Source organism: Hakea prostrata, chromosome 9, assembly GCF_041222555.1.
Source record: "Hakea prostrata isolate BN-2017 chromosome 9, UWA_Hpros_2, whole genome shotgun sequence".
In the NCBI taxonomy this organism is placed as follows: Eukaryota; Viridiplantae; Streptophyta; class Magnoliopsida; order Proteales; family Proteaceae; genus Hakea; species Hakea prostrata.
In genome coordinates this window covers 10,143,598-10,165,069 of record NC_142608.1, presented here as the reverse complement: position 1 = coordinate 10,165,069, position 21,472 = coordinate 10,143,598, and the positions used below count along the sequence as shown (strand labels likewise).

General features: G+C 39.6%; 1 protein-coding gene across 1 annotated transcript in view; it reads left to right on the top strand.

Annotated features, from left to right (window-relative positions):
* Window positions 1-1,851: 1,851 nt before the first annotated feature.
* CLUB (TRAPP II complex TRAPPC10/CLUB) overlaps window positions 1,852-21,472 on the top strand; it is a 64,540-nt gene continuing 44,919 nt past the window's right edge. The window contains exons 1-4 of the mRNA XM_089168177.1: window positions 1,852-2,171; window positions 4,470-4,699; window positions 17,836-18,017; window positions 21,232-21,415. Coding sequence (XP_089024303.1) covers window positions 2,108-2,171; window positions 4,470-4,699; window positions 17,836-18,017; window positions 21,232-21,415 — 660 coding nt within the window. The 5' untranslated portion in view covers window positions 1,852-2,107. The remainder of the gene's footprint in view (window positions 2,172-4,469; window positions 4,700-17,835; window positions 18,018-21,231; window positions 21,416-21,472) is intronic.

The following is a 21,472-nucleotide window of genomic DNA, read 5'->3' as shown; positions in this document are numbered from 1 at the left end:
AATACCAGTTCATCTCTTCCAATTAGCCGCCTCTTAGACAAACAATCAGCCGCCTTGTTATTTTGACGCTTCACATGACTAAATCTAACATGGCCTCGAGAAGCATATAGGCTTCGAATTTCAGCAACTAATCTTCCCATCGATCCTTACTCGTTAACTTCTGGGTCCAGTAACCTTATGGCCTTCAGCGAGTCTGATTCTATTTGAAGTGGCCATGCTCCCATATCCGACGCTACCTTTACCCCTTCTTTGATTGTTCGCATTTCCGCCTCTACTACATGGCATAGAGGAATCTTGATAGCAAATCCTCCTCTGAATAGGCCTTATGACCTTTAGTTAATATGGAAATGTAGATCTCCAAGATTGTATGCTGGAATTGTTGAAATATTTATTTGGAAGTTATATCTTTTGGTATTATCTCTTTAAGTGTGATGGACATTGACAAATAAATATTATTTATAACACATAGAGTGGAAGTTTTTTTTTTTTTTTTTGGGTGTGTGCTTAACAAATAAGGGAGGTGTTTGATACATTTGACATGTAAAAAGGAAGGTAAGTGATTTCATCCAATTAAGAGGGTGCAAATGCCATCCAATCAATTAAGATGAGAGGAAGCTAATATTTACCCTAGGTCAACACCCCTCTCCGCGTTCATTGTCGGTGGTTTTTGGTCCCTCGTCCCCCACCCTTGTCTCGCTCAAGTTTGGTCTTCCCTCCCTCCGCTCTCAAACACCCCCCACGACCTTACTGTTTGGACCCCCTCCCCATCTAAAACCTTCACCGTTTTCTCAGTCTAGAACCTCCTCCGCCCCCCTCTCCCCTTGCCTCTTGGATCCCCCTAGTTTGGTTTAAAGGCCACATCCCTTGTCATTCTCATACCTTCTAGAAGGCCTTCTGCCTTGGCCTCCCTATCCAAGACTTTCTTACTAGCCGTTGTATCCCGGTTAATCCTAACTATATTATATGTTTTAGAGGACCTTGAGCACCTCTTTTTCACTTGCCCCTTTTCCCATCTCCTTTGAAATAAGCCTTAACCTCCATTTGGCCCCATTTGAGACGCTCTTTAGGTTTCATTCAAGATTGACATTGGATTTTGAGACTGTACTATGGGTTGTCCATTTGTGATCAAGTTAGCAAGTTGATTGTCAATGCTACCATTTACCACATGTGGTGGGAGCACATCCCAAGGAGATGGACTTTCAAATCTCGCTCCATTGATTTGATTTGGAAAACCATCTATTTTGATGTTTCTTTTAGGCTACAGTTTATCTCTCATCCCCCGGTTTTGGATATCCCATAAAACAGACTCATTGTTGTTATCTGGGTTCTTAATTCTTCTTTACAGCCTCTTTCCTGATGGCTATCTCCCCGCTCTTTTTCTTCCCCCTTAGTTTCTCCTTGTAAGTTAATATAATTATTTATTCATAAAATAAAATATTTACCCTTTTTTTAGAGTTTTTTTTTGTATAATTAAGAGGGTGCAAGTGGGCGAAAGGATTCTCCTTTACTCACCTAAGTGTTAGGTGTGAGAGAATATTAAATGAGGTTAATTAAGTCATTGTACTACCTAAAAGGCATTTAGGTCATTTTACATTCCACTTAACAGAAAATAGTAACTGTGGGTAACTTATAACTTTTCAAATGGGTGTCATGTAATTTATAATATAATAGTGGTGGTTACTGGTTAATAGTTTTACCTAAAAAATAATGGGTGCCAGGTATATATATATATATATATATATATATATATTATATTAAATATATATTTTGCGTTAGTGCAAACCAAAAAAAAAAAAGAAAAGAAGAGAAAGTACTGAATTTTTACCAACTCTTTAAAAGATCAAATGAAATACCGATTATATACTGTCCGTTTACATCCCTGCGAGTTAACCGAATTCTTACATCTGCCGGAAGAGAACTTGACGGCAAGAGAACCCGCTACTGTACAGTTAACCAGTAAAGCGGTTCTGGTAGCAAACTTGACGGCTGTCTCCTAGTCTTTCTCGCCCTGGTTACAGCCACTTATAAGAAACTTCTTTTTTTTATGTTAAAACACTTATAAGAAACTTGATGTCGAGATCTCCGATCCCTTGAGGCGGGATCGGTCATGGCGAACTATCTAGCTCAGTTTCAGACAATCAAGAACGCCTGCGATCACCTGATCATAGCAGGTAATTCTTCTGTCTCTCATTTCGATTTTAATCATTACATTATCCTTAAAACCTATGGAACTGCATTCTCTTAGGTCGGATCTCAATTCCGAGTGCACTACTATCCGTTAAGAGTTTACATTGGTAATGACTGGGAGCTGATAAGTCGATGTTCATTGTCCTACTTTGTCTGATATCGTTATATCAAATCTATCTTTGCATCAGCAGCCTTTCTTTTTGTTGGTTTTCTCTCCTGAGCTTGAGTCTATTAAGATTTGAACTACAAATTAATCAGAAATGGGGTTTTAGTTGGGGACTGGCTGTCCATCCAGGCTGCGTCTGGATCAGATTTTGGACTAAATAACTATCAATATGGTGGAACTTGCTGCTTTTACTTCTGGAAATGAATTGAGCTGTTCTTATTTTAGTCCGGAGGACAATAAATCAAGAATGTTTTGATTCAAAGACTGTTCCAATGCTGATTTTTATTTTTGATGCTGCATAAACAACTGATTAACTTATCATAATTCTGAACGGGTGCATCTCCCAGTGCAAGTAAAATATAAAAATAAAGGGTGGGAAAGGGGATCAACAGAATGAGAAGAGAACGAAGAAGACAGTGAATATGGAAAGATGGAAGAGGGTTATCCTGGTTATCTATGACAAGAAAAGATTTGAGAAGATAATGCGTAGATTTACACCAGGTTACTTGAATTTTCCTGAATGCTAAAACATGCATCTGGATTCTGCATTTGTCAGCTGTGTTCTGTTAAGCTTTGGATCTAGAGTTTAACTATATTTGTATTAAGGCCATGGATTCTTGGGTTCCTCAATATATACAAAGGGTAAAACTGTGCTGAGAGGGAGGAAGCACTCATGATAGGTTACAAGTTCCAGTTTTATTGAAACAAATAACCTTAAAGGAGGACTCCCTTAATTAAAGTGAATTTCGTCAAACAATTAATAATATTAGGCAACAGTTAGATGATGAAAAATTGTATTGGGAGAAACAAAGACAATGGTTTGTGATTGGGATGCTAGCCCAATTTTTGCTAGTCATTATCCTATTTTAAGGATTGATGGAAGTAAGTTTTGTGTTTTCCAGTAATAAGTTTTGCAGATGTACAGGAGTTTTGTAGATCACTAGAATGTGAGTTATTGGAGTTTGTAATGGTGGGAAGGTCAATTGGCTCCGGAGAGTGGGTTCAAATATTTGAACTCATTGGCTGGAGAGATAATGTGCGATTGCAGAGTATGATTTGAAGAGCTAATGAAATCAAAAGATTTAGCGAGCTGCATATTATTTGAGTCAAGACTCAACCAACTGAATGGAAACAGATGTGAATCTGGAAGTTGGAATCAGTCTAAAACTAAGACAAATAAACTTCAAAGTGGATCTGATTGATTAGAGAGAGTGGCTGTTGGAGTGAGTCTGTAGATCTTGGAGTCTGAAGTTAAGATAAAAACTGGGAGGAGAGAAAAAAGGTTGACGTTCTGTTGGCAGTGAATCTATACCATGGTAATTCAGTAGGCAAGGCAACTGTCGTGCTAGAAAGTGTCTGAAAGGTAAGGTGAAATTAACATATTGTACAACTGCATCTGTCTAGGATCTATATAATTACAAATGAAGCCAGACTCTACCCCACCCCCAAAGAGAAAGAAAGAAAGAAGACTTGATTGCTGAAAAAAGGCCTGGTTAAATTCAAAGTCCAACTCGAGTGAAACTTGTCGCATATATGAATCGAACCAATTGAACCATAAAAGAAGTAGAAACCAATTAAGTGCACAACTTAATCCTCACGTTGTAATTTAAATATAAGACTTTATGCAACTCAGAGTAAATAGCACAAGCTCCCATTATAACTACCACTTATCTTTGACAATACCAAAAAAGGAAAAAGATCATAGTTGTCAAGGTGTCCTGGTGCTACTTGGTCTCCTTGGTTTTTCACCTCCTCAGTTGCCTTGGTTCACCTAGATGCCATGACAACTATGCTGCTGGTTTCCTGGATGTAACCTAAACAAAGAAATTAACGGAATGAAACTCAAGAAAATGCCCATGGTTGAACAGTTCCAGGTCCAAAGAGGGGCATGGTTATTAGATCCTGCTTATGGGCTTTCTTGATGCACAGATTGTATCAGTTGAATATCACAAAAAACCACTTCAATGTATTTCTTATATCTTCTGGCAAAAATCAAGGATTTTGTCTCTAGCAGAGATGCAAATATCTTTGTATGTTCTTCTATTACTTGTTTACAGTTTTCTTTTGCCTTCCCTATTGTAACTATATTTTTCTGTTGTTTTCTTTTAAATTTCAGTTGAAGATGTAAGTGATTTATGGCCCACTGTAAGAGCTGGATTTGAAGAACGATTGCCACTCAAAAAAGCTTCCTTAAATAACAAGACTCGTAATCCTGTTTATGTGGAACAACTGCCTGCTGAGTTCATATTAACAACAGACTCAAGGCTGCGCAGCCGTTATCCACAGGAGCAGTCAGTATTTTCATTCCGGGAACCATATGCTACTGTGGTTCTTGTTACTTGTGAGGTATAATGATGATCTCTTTGCAGTAATCGTGTATAAAATATCTCTTTTCAACTATAGGAGTTAGTGAAAATGGCTGTTTGCCGCTGAAGAGAGGCAAGCCAAGACCTTAGCCACTTAAACACTCCTCGGATAGAAATTCAGGTTCACCTCCCCAACACAGTGATCCATCCTAGACACAATCCAATGATCAAACCAGAATGTGGTCTCTTGTCCATTTCCCACCTTGCTAATCACCATACCTGCAAGGAGAGAGGCAATTTTTCTTAGACTGTACAAACCCAAGAACCAGATTTAATATGAACTTTGGGGTCAAAGAAAGTTGTTTTAGGAAACTATCTACCTTTTGAAGTTTTAGCTCCAAGAGTCTCAGGTTGAGACAAGAGTCTTCACCCTAACCTGACAAGAAGGGCATAATTGACATCTTCCAATTTCTTAAATCCTAGTCCCTCTAAATGCTTTGGTAAACAGAACCTATTCCAAGAGATTTAGGCTTTTTCTCACATTGGGTGCTGCCAAGCCAGAAAATCTGCTAATGGAGTCAATTTTCCTGTGAGTATTCTTGGGTAATAGGAGACATTGCATGTGGTAAATGAATAAAAGTGTAACATAGATTGTATGAGGACATTTCTTGCAGCAAAAGAATGGCAATTGGATTTCCAGGAAGAGAGTTTAGACTTCATCTTGTTTGGTAAAAACTGAAGATCTTTTATTCTTTGATCTATGATGGAACAACTTAGTACCTAGATACAATGCATACTTAGACATTTCCTTGATAGCTAACACATATTGGAGTCTAATTGTATCACTTACAGCCTTATAGGAACATTTATGCTGAAAAAAACTTCACTATTGTTTGAATTTCATAAGACTTCCCGATCTTATGCTCTTCTGCAAAGCGTCCTATTCCTCTATCTCCACCATCCTTTCCTCCCTTTCCCTTTTCTAATCCCTTTCCCGTCTTAGCCTTTTTTTGCAAAAATCTCTCCTCTTCTTGGCCGGTGTCTCTGATTCCACTGTGCTGAGCTTTTGGAGTTCACTGGGTTCTCCCTCAGTTCCTTCCTCGTCTCCTACCTTGCTCTCCCCCTCATCCCAAGTTGCCTCACCAACTACCACTGTATCCTTATCCTTGACCAAATTCGCAAGGAGCTTTAACTTTGAAAGGGTAGAATTCTCTCCTATGCTGACAAGGATGGTCCTAATCAAATAAGTCCTCCAGTCCTCCTACATCTATTGGTGTGGTCTCTTCTTCCTTCCTATAGCCACAATCTGTGCCATGGAATCCATTTTTGTGCCTTTTTTTGGAAAGGTGAAGACTCCCCCAACTTCCTTCATCCCATTTTTTGGTCCTCTGATTGTCGGCCCAAATCTGAGGTTGGTCTTAGTTTTTGTAGGATTCGAGACTACAATTGTGCCAGCTTACTTAAATTCATATGGAAAATCTCCTTTAAACATGACTCCATTTGGGTTTACTCTTATCTTCTCTGCAATGACTCCATTTGGACCGTCTCCCTCCCCCCAAATCCTTCTTGGGTTTGGAGGAAGTTACTCCTTAGGCCCATAACCTTGCTAGCCATATCCAGTCATATTGCTAATGGGATGTCCACTCTCTTCTGGTTTGACCCTTGGCATCGTTTTGGTATTCTCTACAATCTCCTAGGGCCTTGCCAAGTTTATGCCCCCAGAATCCCCAAAAACACCCTCCTCTCGGATTTTATTTCTGGTAATTATTGGTCCCCCTCCATTGCTCCCCCTCGAGCCTCACTCAAGTTTGGTCAAACCTGTCCCCCATCCTTCCCATCCCCCAGGATTGTGTCAAATGGCTTCCCTCCCCCTCTGGCACCTTCTCCACCTCCTTTGCGTGGTACTTCATCCATGTCCCTTCCCCCTTGTCTCTTGGCATCCCTTGGTTTGGTTCAAAGGCCACACCTGTCGTTCGCTAGCCACTTGGAGAGCCTCTAACCATTGCCTCCTCACCCAATCCTTTCTCATTCACTGTAGCCTAAATCTTAACCCCAACTGCATCATGTGTTAAAATAGCTCCAAAGATATTGGCCACCTCTTCTTCTTCTGCCCCTTCTTCTGCTCCTTCTTCTGCTCCTTTTGGGAGAAAGCTATTATCTCCATTTGGCCCCAATCCAGGTGCTTGTTTGGTTATATAGGGATTGGGTTTGGTTTTTGAGACACTTTTCCGACACTTCTATTTGGGATATGGTTGGCAAATTGGTCTTCAATGCTCTGATGTCTCATTTTTGGCGGGAACGGAATCTCAAGAGATGGACCTTCAAATTTAGATCTATTGATTGGATTTGGAGAGCCATTTGTTTTAATGTCTCTACTAGACTTTAGTCCTTTCCTCACACCCCAGTTCGTGACAGCCCAAGGTACATGATTATTGTTATCTCCTAGGCTTTGGGCTCCTCCTTGTTGCTAGCTAGTAGGCTGTAATCTACTTTTTGCTTCTCTTGTGCTTCTCCTCTTTGGGGCTTTGGTTAATGAATTTTCTTATTTAAACCCCCCCCCCCCAAAAAAAAAAAAAAAAAAAAAAAAATATATATATATATATATATATATATATATATATATAAGAAAATGTCAGAAAACAAATCTAAAACAATTTTGATTGAAAGAATATCCTCAACATTAGCGCCGCAGGAAGAGATTTAACCTCCTATACTCTGATATCAGTCTTGAGTCTCTTCACAGCCCCTCCATGATGAGGAGGAAGACATAAAGGCTGAGGGGGCATCCTTGCCTAAGCACTGTAGAACTATAGAACCAATGGAAGGGGGACCTTTCTAGCTTGATGGAGAAAGAAGGGGAGGAAATAAGAGTATGAACCAAACAGAGCACCATCTATTACCAAAGCCCAAAAATTTAAAAAGATTAATAAGAAGGCTCCATTCTACCCTGTCATATGCCTTGGACATGTCGAGCTTAAGGGCAACATACCCGTTCTTGGCTTTAGTGTGGTTCATGAAATGGAAAATCTCCTGAGCTAAGATGATGTTATCCAGAATCTGTTTGCCAGGGAAAAATGTCCCTTGGCAGGGTGAAATACAGGAATTTAAGAATGGTTTTAACCTGTTGGCCAAATGTTCTACAAGGATTTTATATGATATATTACATAAGCCTAATGGCCTAAATCAGTAATAAGACATGCATTATCCTGCTTGGGAGTGAAGCAAATTAGAGTATGGTTAGTTCTAAAGGAAGAGGTTTACCATTGAAGAAATCCATGATGAAGAGTAGAATATCATTGCAAGTAAGGTCCCAGAATTTCTGAAAGAAGCATGCTTGAGCCTTCAAAACCAGGGACTTTATAAGCATCAAGAGAAAAACTACCTGTTTTACCTTCTCTAGGGTAGCGATGCTTGTTGAAGCATGCACTTCAGCAGAGAGAGAATTGAAGGGAATAAACTCTCAATAAAGTCTGCCCTGAAAGGGTTTGAAGAGGTTTTTGAGGTTCTGCATGAAGTCGACAAAGGCCCTTGCAATGTCTTTAGGTTAAATAAGTCTAGGCCCTTCAGAGATAATGAAGTCGGCAAAGGCCCTTTTATCATGGTGGGAGATCTCGCTCTCGAGCGAGATCTCGCTACCATGAAAAACCGAGATCTCGACCATCTCGGCGAGATCTCGGTCGAGATATGCCATTTTTTGGGCGTCAACTCGGTAGCCCATCTCGGTGGGTTTTAGGGTCCCAGTTAGGCTAAAACTTGGTATTTAGCCTATTTGATGCCTTTTGAACACACTAGTGGCCTTGGATTTGTGAGAAAACAGCCCTAAGTATGATTTCTAAGTCTACCCATATTGTGAAACCGAAATGCTCTATGATTAGAGAATGCAATGTTATATAACATATAATATAAAACCATTAATGCTATAGGATTAGAGAATGCAAGGTTATATAACATGTAATATAAAACCTTAAGGCATATAAATGAAAATCATGTGTATCAAATACATCAAATAACTTCAATGTCATCAAGATAACATTCATATGAGTATTACAATCTTAACTATCGAGAATAGAATGATAAAAGTACACAACCGTTAGAAGTTTTATATAAGTCATTAACGCATAAGTTCATAAGACAAGTAGAGGATGATTGAGCTTTCTTTGATGTTGTAGATGTGCTAAGAGTAGTTGCAAGTGAAACTTTGGCTGAAATCTACAAAAAATTTGGTAAAAAATGAGAGTTCCAGCGAGATATGGCGAGATTTGGGGCGAGATATGGCGAGATATGGCGAGATATGCCGAGATATAGCGAGATATTGCGAGATATGGCGAGATCTCGAGCGAGATATCCCATCTCGCAGATCTCGCCCTTGATCTCGTCTCGGTTTATGAAAAAACCGAGATATCTCGCGAGATCTCCCACCATGCCTTTTATTTCTGTCCCCATCTTTTATGAACTCATGCCTAGACTTTTGGATCCAAAAATCTTCCTCTGCGTTGTAAATCCAGTGCAGCCAATTGGCTTAGATGCCAGCAGTTCCCAGTCAGGGGAGGGACAGATTCCATTTTAAAACACTATCATGAAAAAGAAGTAAGATTGTCAATTCTGTCAAACTCATTAATGTTCCAGAGTCTTAAAAATCTGAAGAGCTTTGCCAATTTCCCTTCCAGAGAAGCACAAGTCATTTAGCCGGACTGGACTCCACATTCGACAATTCAAGGGGATGGTGATGCCAAGTGATTTGGTAATGAAATAGTTTCTTAGGTGGACATAAGGATTGGGTTATGGTCAGAACTGATGGCAGGTAGTTTAGTGAGGAGGGTATTACAATGCTTAGCCATCCACAAAGGGCAAGCGAAACCATGATCCAATTTTTCTTTAACCAGATGGAGGGGGGCTTTCGTTTGTTACACCAAGCGAAACCAGGGCAAGGGGTTAAAAGTTCCAAAAGGGAGTGGGTGAGAAAAATGGACTTGAGCAGAGGGAGGGAGGGGGAGGGTTCAAACACACCACCCATTTTATCGTCTTCAGATGCAATCTCATTGAAGTCACCACAGAGCAGGAAAGGTCCCTTGATATTATCCAGAAAAGAAAAAAGATCCTCCCAGCATGCTTTTCTGAGAGAATACTGGGGCGGAAGCCACGGAACATAATTGCAAACCAGGGTCCAAGACCAATTGTCCACATGCAGGTCAATGGCAATAAAATGGTTTAAAAAGCAGTTAACTGAGTAGACCACATGAGCAGCTGCGTGAACCGACCTTTAGAGCCTAAAAACTATTGACAAGCCATAGAGTAAAAGCCTTGGATTTTTTTTTTGTCTTTTTTCAGAAATTCTTTTTTAACTTAAAACTCTTGTGATACTTAATTTTAGTTTCATACAGAAACAAAATGTCAGGATAATACTTTTTAACAAACTTGGAGAGCTGCAACTGAGAGAAGTACCCTTGGATCCCTCTAACATTCCAGAAAAAAATATTCATAATTCTAAGCCAAAAATGAGCAATAGGAACCACAGAGAGTCATAGTAAACCAATAATCTGAATTTAAGGAGACAACTAAAATACAAAGAAGGTAAAACACCTGATCAGTGATCTACAGAGGACAGTTAAGGGGAAGAGAAAAGGAGCAAAAACGATAGGCGTACAACAACATCAAGGGAAACCAAAGCAATTATGTCAAGGGGGAGAAGCAGGGGTAATGTAACCAGTGTCAGCAGGCCCAGTGGCCCGAAATTTGGGCCTAAAACAACCCCCTGGGCTTGAGGCATCCAGGCCTGGCCAAATGCCCTAGGGGGTATTATGGTAGTTTTTATGGCCCCTGAAGTGCCCTAGGTCCAGTCAGAGACTCTGCCTCTCAAGGAGTTCAAACTATTTTAATTTTCTTAATTGGTTTTGTTTTAGTTTAGTTATTTAGGAGTCCTAATTGGAATCTACTTACAAAATTCCTTGATGTGAATATGTTATTACCTCTCCTGGCTGAAACCCTAAGTGAGCCTCAAGGCACGCCCAAGCATGCTGGCTGAAACACCCTATCTCAGGGGCATTTTGGGTATTTTAGACCCTACTGGAATCTAAATTCCAAAATTTTAGAAGAGTCCCAGTCTATTTTGACTTCTAATTTGAGTTATGTTTTTCTTTTAGGAGGGTTCTTTTTGAGAGTTTTCTTTTTGGTCTAATTTGTTTGAAGTTAGTTATATATTTCTTGGTTATTTTAAACTTTACCACATGTGCCACCAGAGTTTTAATTAAGATAGAATTCAGGCATGCGCTTATTGGAGTTTGAGATAACTTAAAGGTCTATTTTCAGCATCTGCCTTTTTTAGATACCAATTCAAGAGTCCAGATTATGTGGTGGGATCCTAATTTGTTAAGGAATCCCACTTAATGTTAGAATTTAGTTGGCTACAAATAAGCCTATTGTTTTTTGTAATTCCTTAAGTCTGATTATTGAATGAAAAGTTATTGAGTTGGGGACTGGGATTCTTGTTGAGGGGGCCTCAGTGGATTTTTAGTAAGTTCTTCTCTATTATTCAGCACCTTCATTCAGGCTTCTTTAAAGTTCAAGCAATCTCTCTACAGTCTTCAACAATTCCAGCAGCCAGTACAACCACAGCAGCCTTCAATCAAGTACAACACCCCCACCCTTACCCTCACTTCCCAACCCTGTCGCATCCCTAGACAGCCCCTTCCCCTCCATCACAGACCTCCTTATCCCCTTCCCCTTGCTGTTGTAACCTGGCAGCCAGCTTCCCCCACCTTCTGTAGGCATTCCAGCCCCCTCCCTCATCCCAACTGCTCCCTAACCTTTCCCCAGGCCTTCCCCTATTTTGACAGCAAGCATCCCAGTCCCCCCCCCCCCCCGGATAGCCCCAGCCCCTATCCCACCCCCTGCGAGTCTTCTTAAAGCCCTCCCCCCTCCTCTCAACCCCAACGGCACCCCTCCCACTCCTTTTCTCTCTTGCAGCAACCTGAAAGAGCAGAAAAGAAAAACAGGAAACAGAAAAAAGAAAAGAAGAAAGAAAAGAAAGAAAGAGAGAGAGAGAAAAAGAAAAGAAGAAAAGAAATAGAAAAGAAAATAAAGAAAAGAAAGAAAGAAAAGAGAAGCTGCCCAAGATCTTCAATCCTTGAATTGTTTCCCTCCAAAGTTTTCCTTAATTTTCTCTTCAACCCATACCCATCATAAAACCCCTTCTTCAACTCAATTATGCTTTGTTAGAAAATAGACTTTAATGAACCAAAACAGTGCATAAATAAGAAGAACAGAGAAGAAGAAAGGAGAACAGGAAAGAAGAAGACAAAGTGAGAGGAACCACCAGCAAGAAGAACTAGAATCGCAGGTAACCTTTATTTATAGCCTTCAATACTACAATTTGAGAGACAAGGAACTTGTCCTCCAAAAAGGAAATAAAAATTACAATCTGTTGACAAAAATTACTAGCACTCTAACTCCTAAGATCTGTCCAAGATAGAAACCACAGAAAAGCAAGGTTCTAGAATTAGTAATGAACAGAAAATTAGAAAGTCTGACTTCCAAAACTCCCAAACCTTGGTCACCAAGGCTCCTACACCAAAAATAGAAGGTAATGCAACACATCAAAAAAGGAAAGATCCTCAAAAGTAAGCTTGCGCACCAAGGGAGCAGCCTTGGTGCTTCTGCACATTCTGCAACATGCTTCTTTATTTTCCTTTCAATTTCCATCTACCCATAGCATCCCTTAAGGATTATAGGAATAATTTGCTAAAAGATTCTGGGCAAATCCCAAAATTCTAGGGAATCTTTCCAAGAAACCCTAACTAACCCTAACTCTATAGTTGGATTCACATTGTTCCTTCTAGATAATTAGTAATTAATTATTTTTTGTGGTCCTAGTTACTTGGCAACTAGTTAGAGTCTTACAAGTATCTTGAATTTTCTTTTTCTGTGGTTGAGTCTTATTAGGTTTTAAAGTTTTAGTCCAAATCCAAGTTCTTTCATGTAAGGCTATTTATAATCCCCACATCTCCTTTTTAAAATCAGTTGAAGATTAATGAATTGAAGCTTGGAGTCGTGGAGTTAACCACATAGCCTGGGCTGAGTGTTTTGAATTCCAGCATTGTTCCTCTATTCAAGTACAGCAGCATCTTCCCCTCCCTTCCAAGTAAGTCCAGCCTCTCCCACCCCTCCCCCCCCCCTCAACAGACCCAGGAACCCCTCTGCTCCACTTGCAAGTCTCCCCCAGCCCCCTCCCCCTTGCCATCGCAACATTCCCCCAGGCCTCCCCCCCTCTCCCTGCGACAGCAAGGAACCCCTTACCCCTCCCTCCTACACCCTACGGCAGCTCCCCCCCTTCTCTTTCTTGCGGCAGACCTTTCCTCTCCTGTTCTTTATTTTCTCCTCTCTTGAGTCTTGCTGCAGATCTGAGACGAATTTTTGTTTGTCTTTATGATAATTTCATAATTATGGCCTTTTAATATTTGTTTTGCTTATAGTAAAACTATTTCAGTTTTTGGTTTGCACCTTGAACGTCACATAACCATCACCAAACCACCCCATAGATGACCCTAACCTTGTGGATAGCCCATATATTTGCTGGTTCTAATTAAAGAGGATTCTGGAAGGCTAGACCAGACCCTAGGTTTCATTGGTGGTATCAAAGCTAGAAGAACCAGCAACCAAAGGTAGAAGGACCACCAATAATTCTATCCATGGACAATGCAATAATTGCCAGAGAACTTGAGCAAATCCAGAAAATTCAGAATGAGATGCTGGTATAACTACAAGATATGGCAAATCAAGTGCAAGATCTAAATACAAGGTTGACCCGTCTGGAGCAGACAAGACTTGGAGATCCCACTCAGACTCCACCACCAGCACCTCCAGCACCATGAGTGAACTCACGGATCTATCCCACCGAGAAGAGACGAGTGAAGTCTAGAGGTATAGAGATGAAGCTGAAGGAGATCCATACCATCCAAGGACATCCAGGGACATGAATGGTCTAACTAGGGAATCTAGGTATGACAACCCAGTTTATGAAAGTTATGATATTGAGGGGAGACCATAACACCGTCAATATCGAGATACGACAATCACAGAGTGAAACTAGAGCTGAAAGAGTTCAACGGATCCTTGAATCCTCAGCTATTCTATGATTGGAGGGCAGCCTTGGACTATTAGTTTGAATGGTATGATTTATCTAAGGACAAGGAAGATGTGATTGGCTAGAGCCAAGCTACTGGGTGCAGCAAAAGATTGGTGGAACACCATGGAGCATGGGTACTACTATGAAGGCAAGAACTCACCCCATGGAACCAGATGAGGAGAGAAATAATATAGAGGTACTTTCGAGAACACTAAAAGACCAGGCTGCAAGAACAGTTCCATACTCTGAAGCAAGGTAACTTGCCATTTTTAGATTACGTCCAACAATTTGATTCTTTGGCTTCTAAGACTGGTACTAGAGAGAGTAAGCCTCATGCTGGTGTTAAAGTCAGATATCCAACTAACTCTAGGGGTCACTGACATTATTGATTTGAGAGACCTATTTGATAAAGCCCTAAGGGCCGAAACCTTATTGGCCCAAAGGAAATAGTCTAGTCAAGATGGTAGGAAAGATCCTGCATATGCCAGACAACCTCTCACTGTCACTACCCTCACTATTGCTCCATGCCTCCACCACCATTACTGATGTAAGGAGAAGTCTCCCCACAACCATCAATCTCGTGGAATGTTATTACTATCATGAGAAGAGCCACTATGCTAAGGATTGTTCCCAAAGAAGAGGAGTTGCTGTATTCAACTCCAAACAATAGGAACTTGAGGAGTAGGTAGTTTGTCTCCATTTGAAGTAGAATCAGATTCACAGTTCATGGGAGAGTAGTGAGTACATGGAACCCAACAACCCCCTTAACGTGATGGCCAAGATCCTAGTGTCAAACATTGAACAAGAAGAATGGAGGAGAAGTAATATATTCTACACTAGAGTGAAGGTTGGCGGTTCTTAGCACAAGCAATAGTTGACAGTGGCAGTAGTGTCAATGCTATGTTAGAGACCATAGGAGAACAGGACTCAAGACTGAAAGGCATCCCCAACCATGCAAAGTACCCTCTTTTACAATGCAAGAATGGAAGTAAGTACGAGGTGTGTAGTACTAATAAGTCTACACTCCAATCGGAGGAAATATGGTGCGATATAGTTCCCATGAAGCTCTCTGACATCATCTGAGGAAGGCCATAGCTCTTTGATAATAATATCAGCATTACTAGCAGGGAGAACAAATGCACCTTCAAGCATTAGGGCAAGAAAGTTGTGATCTTGCCACTCAACCTTACTGAAGAAGCAAAGAAGCAAGCTGTCCGAATGAACCAGTAGAATGGCAGTAGAGACTACCTCCTCCTAGTGGTCCCACACATGAAGGTACAAGAAGAACCCATCAAAGATTTCAAGAGCATTGAACCAGGATAAGTCAATATCAACACCAAAGATCTCAAGAACAAGGAACCAGGACTAGTAATATCAGCTATTCATCAGGGATGAATGATTTCAAGAAGGGGAGAGCTGATTTAAACAAGGTCAGCAGGCCCAATAAGGTCAGAATTTAGGCCCAAAACAATCTCATAGGCTTTTGGCAACTAGGCCTGTCTGAATGCCTGGGGGGGTATTTTGGTCATTTTCATGTGCCATGGTGTCCTAGGTCCAATCAGACTCCTAGTAATGTAGTACTGTATTTGATTGATCAAGACAATAGCCAAATAGGACCTTTCACAGGGAGTAAAGTTTAGATTTGATGTACTTAAGGTGAAACAGAGTTTAGATGGGAAAGAGGGCTGAAACTAGAATGATTACAAGGATAATAACATATAACGAAACGGGCTGAATAGATCTTCAAATAGGGGCAGAACTATAATGAAGAAAGTGACAATAACAATGTAACATGTAACACCTGGGCTTCACACCGCAAGGTGGATCGATTGGATTGAACACCAACCTACCTTGATCAAACACAAGGGTTCTCCAAAGAGGAGGAATGGTAGCAAGCAATTTGATTTCAATTCATAAGTTGTTTTTTTTTTTCATCTCTTACATAAGTCTCTTATATAGCACTTTAAAGAGACCAAAACAATAATGGAAACATCCAACCACTACCCAACACAACCTACTACAAAAATTAATGGAAACATCCAACCACTATACTCCACCACTAGCCATCACCACTTACTAGCTTCTTTTATTGACTTTTCAAAGCTAGACTTAGGCTTAGTTCAAAATATGTGGGCTGATCTTTTCCCACTAAAGTAATCCAAGCCCATGAAACCATGGGCTCATTTTAACCCACTACAATAGTCCTAGCCCATGCAAGCCATGTGCTGTTTTGGATCATATCCTTAGGCTTTGATGGGCTTGACCATTGGGCTTTTCTCTTTGTTGTATATGCCTGCCAATTTTGCATCACCTAGCCTCTTACGGAATCTCTTACTATTTTAATTTTCTTAATTGGTTTTGTTTTGTTTTGGTCAAGTTATTTAGGATTCCTAGTTGGAAGCTACTTACAACATTCCTTTTGGATAATTAGTATTTTATTTTCTTACCTTTTGGGGGCCTCGTTAGTTGGCAACTAGTTAGAGTTGTACCAGTATATTGAATATTCATTTTTTTGTGGATGAGTCCAACTAGGCTTTAAAGTTTTAGTCCAAGTCCAAGTTCTTTCATGTAAGGCTATATATGGCCCCCACTTCTCCTTGTAAAAATCAGTTGAAGATTAATGAATTGAAGCTTGGAATTGTGGAATTAACCACACGGCGTAGGCTGAGTGCCTTGGATTTCCAGTATTATTCCTCGTCCAACTCAAGTACATCAGCATCTTCCCCTTCCTCCCAAGTTAGTCCAGCCTCTCCCCCACCCCTCCCCTCCACTTGCAAGTCTCCTCCATTCCCTTGTCATCGCAACCTAACCCAACCCTTCCCCCACCCTGCGACGGCAAGGAATCTTCCCCTCCCTCCTACACCCTACGGCAGCAACCCCCCTTCTTCTCTTTCTTGTGGCAGACCATTCCTCTCCTTTACCTTTTTTTTTTTTAATTTCCTTTCTTGAACCTTGCAGCAGATCTGAAACAGAAAAAAGAAAAGAAAGAAAAAAGAAAGAAAAAAGAAAGAAGAAAGAAGAAGAAAGAAGAAGAAAGAAAAATGAAATAAGAAGAAGTCAAGAATCTTGAAGAATTCCAAAATCCATTCAGGAATTCTTCAAGATCCAATGAAGAACCCCCTCCTCCCTTGCTGCCAGATTCCCTACCCCTCACCCTCTAGCCAAAATACACTAGAACCCATCTTTGTTAGACCTAACCAGCCCTAGACTCAATCATAGTTTTCCCTTATCCTCCGTGGGTAAGTTTAGGTATCTCAAAACATACCCATATCCAATTTGCCCATCCTTAACTTGTTCCTAAGATTCCCAGTAAATCCCAACTCATTATCATCTCAATCCCTGCTACCGATTTATATTTTTGTTAAATCCTAAACCCTTCCCTAACCCATTCCATACACAAGACACAAAATCCCAAATAGATCCTACCCTCCTAGGGATCCTTATTATCCTAAAATTATCCCATCAGTGATTCTGTTAAACCTTGAACATCACAAAACCACCCAAACCATCCCATATATTACCATAATCTTGTGGATAGCCTATACATTTGCTGGTTCTAATTAAAGAGGGTCCTGGAAGGCTAACCCAGACCCTGTGCTACATCAAGGGGTTTTAGAGGTAACACCAAAATACCATCTATGTCCTAAAGCAATAACTAAAATGACAAATAAGACCACAAATCAAAGAGTTCAGCAGCAAGGTTTAAGGAGGCTACCTGGTTTGGAGCCAGTGAGTTCTTTATCTCTGAGACTTGAAAAGGGGGCAGGATCTATGTTAGCCACGGCTTGACCGGATGTCATCATCAGCAAAGAGACAAAGATCTACTTTGGTTTTATAGGATTTTGTTGTCTGAGGATAATGCTATTGGAATCAAACTTGACTAATCTAAGGCACACTAAATTGAGCTCTGTGTAATATGACATTTTGCTTTTCTGCTTTGTATTTGTCTGTTATACAATTTATCTGGTTTGATATAAACCCTGAAAGAAATTGTTTTTTATTTTTAAATTGATTTTTCATCCTAATACCAGCTATTTGTTTCTCCTCTTGGGCAGGACCTTGATGAGTTCAAGACCATTTTGAAACCACGTCTAAAGTTAATTGTTCAAAATGATGAGCGGGAGTGGTTTATCGTTTTTGTGTCTAAAGCTCACCCCAGCAATGACCAGGCCACCAAGTCAGCCAAAAAAATATATGCCAAACTAGAAGTTGATTTTAGTTCAAAGAAGAGAGAAAGGTAGCTTGAACCTACATGTGATGTCCATTACACTCGTTAGCATTTTCAGTTTTAGTTACTATTTGAATGCTCTAATTTTTACTTGATAATTTCCTTTTTTTTGGGAGGGATGTTATAATTTTTACTTGATAATTCCCTTTTTTGGGAGGGATGTTATATCATATATGTTCTGTCTTCCATATACCATTATCTGTAGAGCTGTTTTGACAAGAAGTGTATTCTGGGGATCATAAACTCATAGTCATCATGGTGTCTAGGCGATCTAGGGCAGTTTAAGGTAGTCTAAGCGCTTAGGCGGTAAGGCAGTTGCTGAGGTGGTTAAGGTGATTTAAGCGTACAGCCGTACACCCCCTCCGCACCTCTTTTCTCAACATAAGTATTTCATTTCTTATATAATTAAAAATTAACATTAAGCTACACCAAGTCACAAGCAGATAAAAAGCATTACATGAAACACCGAAATTCAGAAAAATCATAAATTAATTAAAGCATTAGAACAGATAAATGAACAGTAAATTTCCTGTGTGAATGAAACATATGGTGGTCCTATACAGCAACATTAATCCATGTAAAAATTAAAAAAGGTTTGGCTAGGTTTTCTCCGTTGCCGGCTCCCTACCTGATGCACCTACTATCCTTTACCTGGGCTTGGGATTGGCAACAAACACTGGTGGAGTTATAGTGATGCAATAAAGTGACATAAAAAAGGCAAACCAGAAAAACGAGGAGAGAAAAAAAATATATAACAAACAAAAGCAATTAAAAGAATAAAGCCTAAGCTAATTGTTTAGATTTTAGGTTGTTAATGATTTAGTATTCAGTGGACTACTAAATAATACTATTAGTAGTACTTTTATACCGATATACTAATTTGTAAGTAGTTAAATATTAAGTAGTAACTAGTAAGCAGGGTGCAAAATTTTTCCGGTTTTGGTCGTCTTGGTAGGTACTGTGATGATCGAGATACTGAAACTTCAGCGATATTTCCCCGAAACTTCGAAATGTTTAGGCCAGATTTTGACTGCAATTTCGGGGGGTATTTGGGGTCATTTTAACCTAGTTTTTGGTGATAGCCTAATTTGAGGCCAATAAACACATTGAGAGTGTTGTTTTTGCCTAAATTTGACCTAAATGGTGTTCTTGATCGGCACATGCGAGGCTGTATGCGGGCAAAATTGGAAGTCTGGAACATTAATTTAAACAATGTAAGAGAATACAAAGATCTTCATTAAATTGCAAGAAAAAAGTCTGCAACTAAAATTCATTGTACAAGTATACAACTAAACAAGTAGTCAAGTACGAGTGTATGACTATGCTAGTGTAGAATAAGAAATAAGAATAACCTAACTTATGCTGCTGCCTGAGTGCTATGGTGGCTCCATCATCTCAATACTAAGATGAGTGCCTCGGTGGATCCATCCCTTGGCTTGAGCACAAGTTTGTCACTATGATCCTCTTGTCCAACAAATGTACATAGACATCCCATGCCGTGTTTTGCTGATGGTTGTGGATGTAGTCGGTAATTGCAGCTCTGTATGCCACGCCATGACATGTTACTAGTAAAGTTATCCATATGGTCCGTTATTGCCCCTCTATAGGTAGCACCATCAACATTATGTAGATATGCTGCCCTAGGGAATGTGTTGTATGGGTAGGGTCGTAGAACAAGCATAACTAACTGGCTGTGTTGGTCTTGATGGATATCCAAAGTTTTTTTTTTTTTTTTGGGTAAACATGGATATCCAAAGATGGAGTCCACAAATGATGCACCTAATTCCTCTCCGTAGCCATGTGCAAATATGTTACTGGAATCAGTGGATGAACAACTGCATGTGCCACCATATCCATATTTATAGCCATAAGCGATGTACAATACAACCCCTTGGAATTTTCAAAATTTAACTCCAAAATTTTCGAGATTTCGAAGAAATTTCTGAAATTTAATAGCAATTTCACTGTAATTTCCAATTACTAAAATTTCAGTGGAAGTTTAGTAAAACTTTGCAGACTTGAATATCAGCCATGCTTTTGTTTTGCTGAGTACCAAAATTGCAAAATCTTGCAAAATTTCATACTATGTCTGTGAAACTGAGTCAGCAGTCATAACAGAAAAACCCACTGTTTATTCAATCTGTCTACAACTCTGTTAACCAAAACAATAAATAGTAAATTACTAAGTGTCACTTTTTTAGCCATCTCATATTTGCCCCCCTCGTGCAATTCTTCAAATGAAATAGCAAGCGTTGATTTAACAAAAACCTACTGTCCCTTTTCAACTGAATATTGAGTAAAGTGTTGCACTGAAGAACAATAACGCAGTTCCTATTTGCATTCCTTATCAATAGTGGAAGACATAAAGCTTCGAAGTTTGAGTGCCTTTTATGTTTCAAAGTCTTGGTTTCATTACCTGGTTTCACCCAGGCAGAAAACTGAATTGGGTAGGAAGATCTTGGCAAAGTGATGCATTCCCTTTTTCGGGTTGAAATTGGTGTTTGGTTTCAATGGGTATTTGACTTAGTTATGTCATGAAACTTGGTGTACTATAGATTGCCGAAAAATAAATAGAAAACATAACAAAATTATAAATTTTTTGAAGTAAATGATTGTGAATTTGTTTTTGGTTATCAAATTAGTACTGTAAAGAAATTCTTTATGCAGTCAGTTCAGATGATGAATCAGACACCTCTTTTTCAGACACGGAATATGTTCTTATTATGAATAAAATGTCTTCTCCCATGCACATTGGGCCATTCAAACATAATGGCACAATTACATTTTGAAAAATCAAAATCCAAGTAAGAGTTTGACTTCGGACCCTAGGTAGCATACACAGGTCTCTAATAGAGTCTGCTCAACTTGTAATTTAAGAAGTCTCAATTTTTTGGGATCTGCAGTGAGACCACAAAGACAACTGAAATGCTATTGAAAATTCTACTAGTTTAGGTTGAGATAAGGCCCCTCTTATTTCTGGCTTTGCTTGGGGCTTGGTTGAACCGAGATTTCAGTCAACGCATGAAATCTTGGTTGAGATGATGCTGATTCTTTATTTTGAATGCTGTGTCGTCTCAGACTTGCTGAGGTTTGTCTCTATTATATTGAAAAATTAAGATATTAATTGGTGCCACTTCTAAGTAAATCATAGTGCACTCTATTGTGTTATATTTTGAAGGTATAAAATTCTTTGTTTAACCTAGTGGTTTTCACATTTTCATAGGTGCTGCAAATTTGATATACATGGGCCCGAGTCAAACTTCTGGGAAGATTTGGATTCCAAAATTGTGGAATCTATAAGAAATACATTGGATAGGCGTATTCAATTCTATGAAGATGAGATTCGCAAGTTTAGTGAGCAGCGCCTCATGCCAGTGTGGAACTTCTGCAATTTTTTCATTTTGAAGGTCTTTTACAATTATATCTTATTGCCTCTATAGTAGTGATCAAGTGAATGTAAGTGA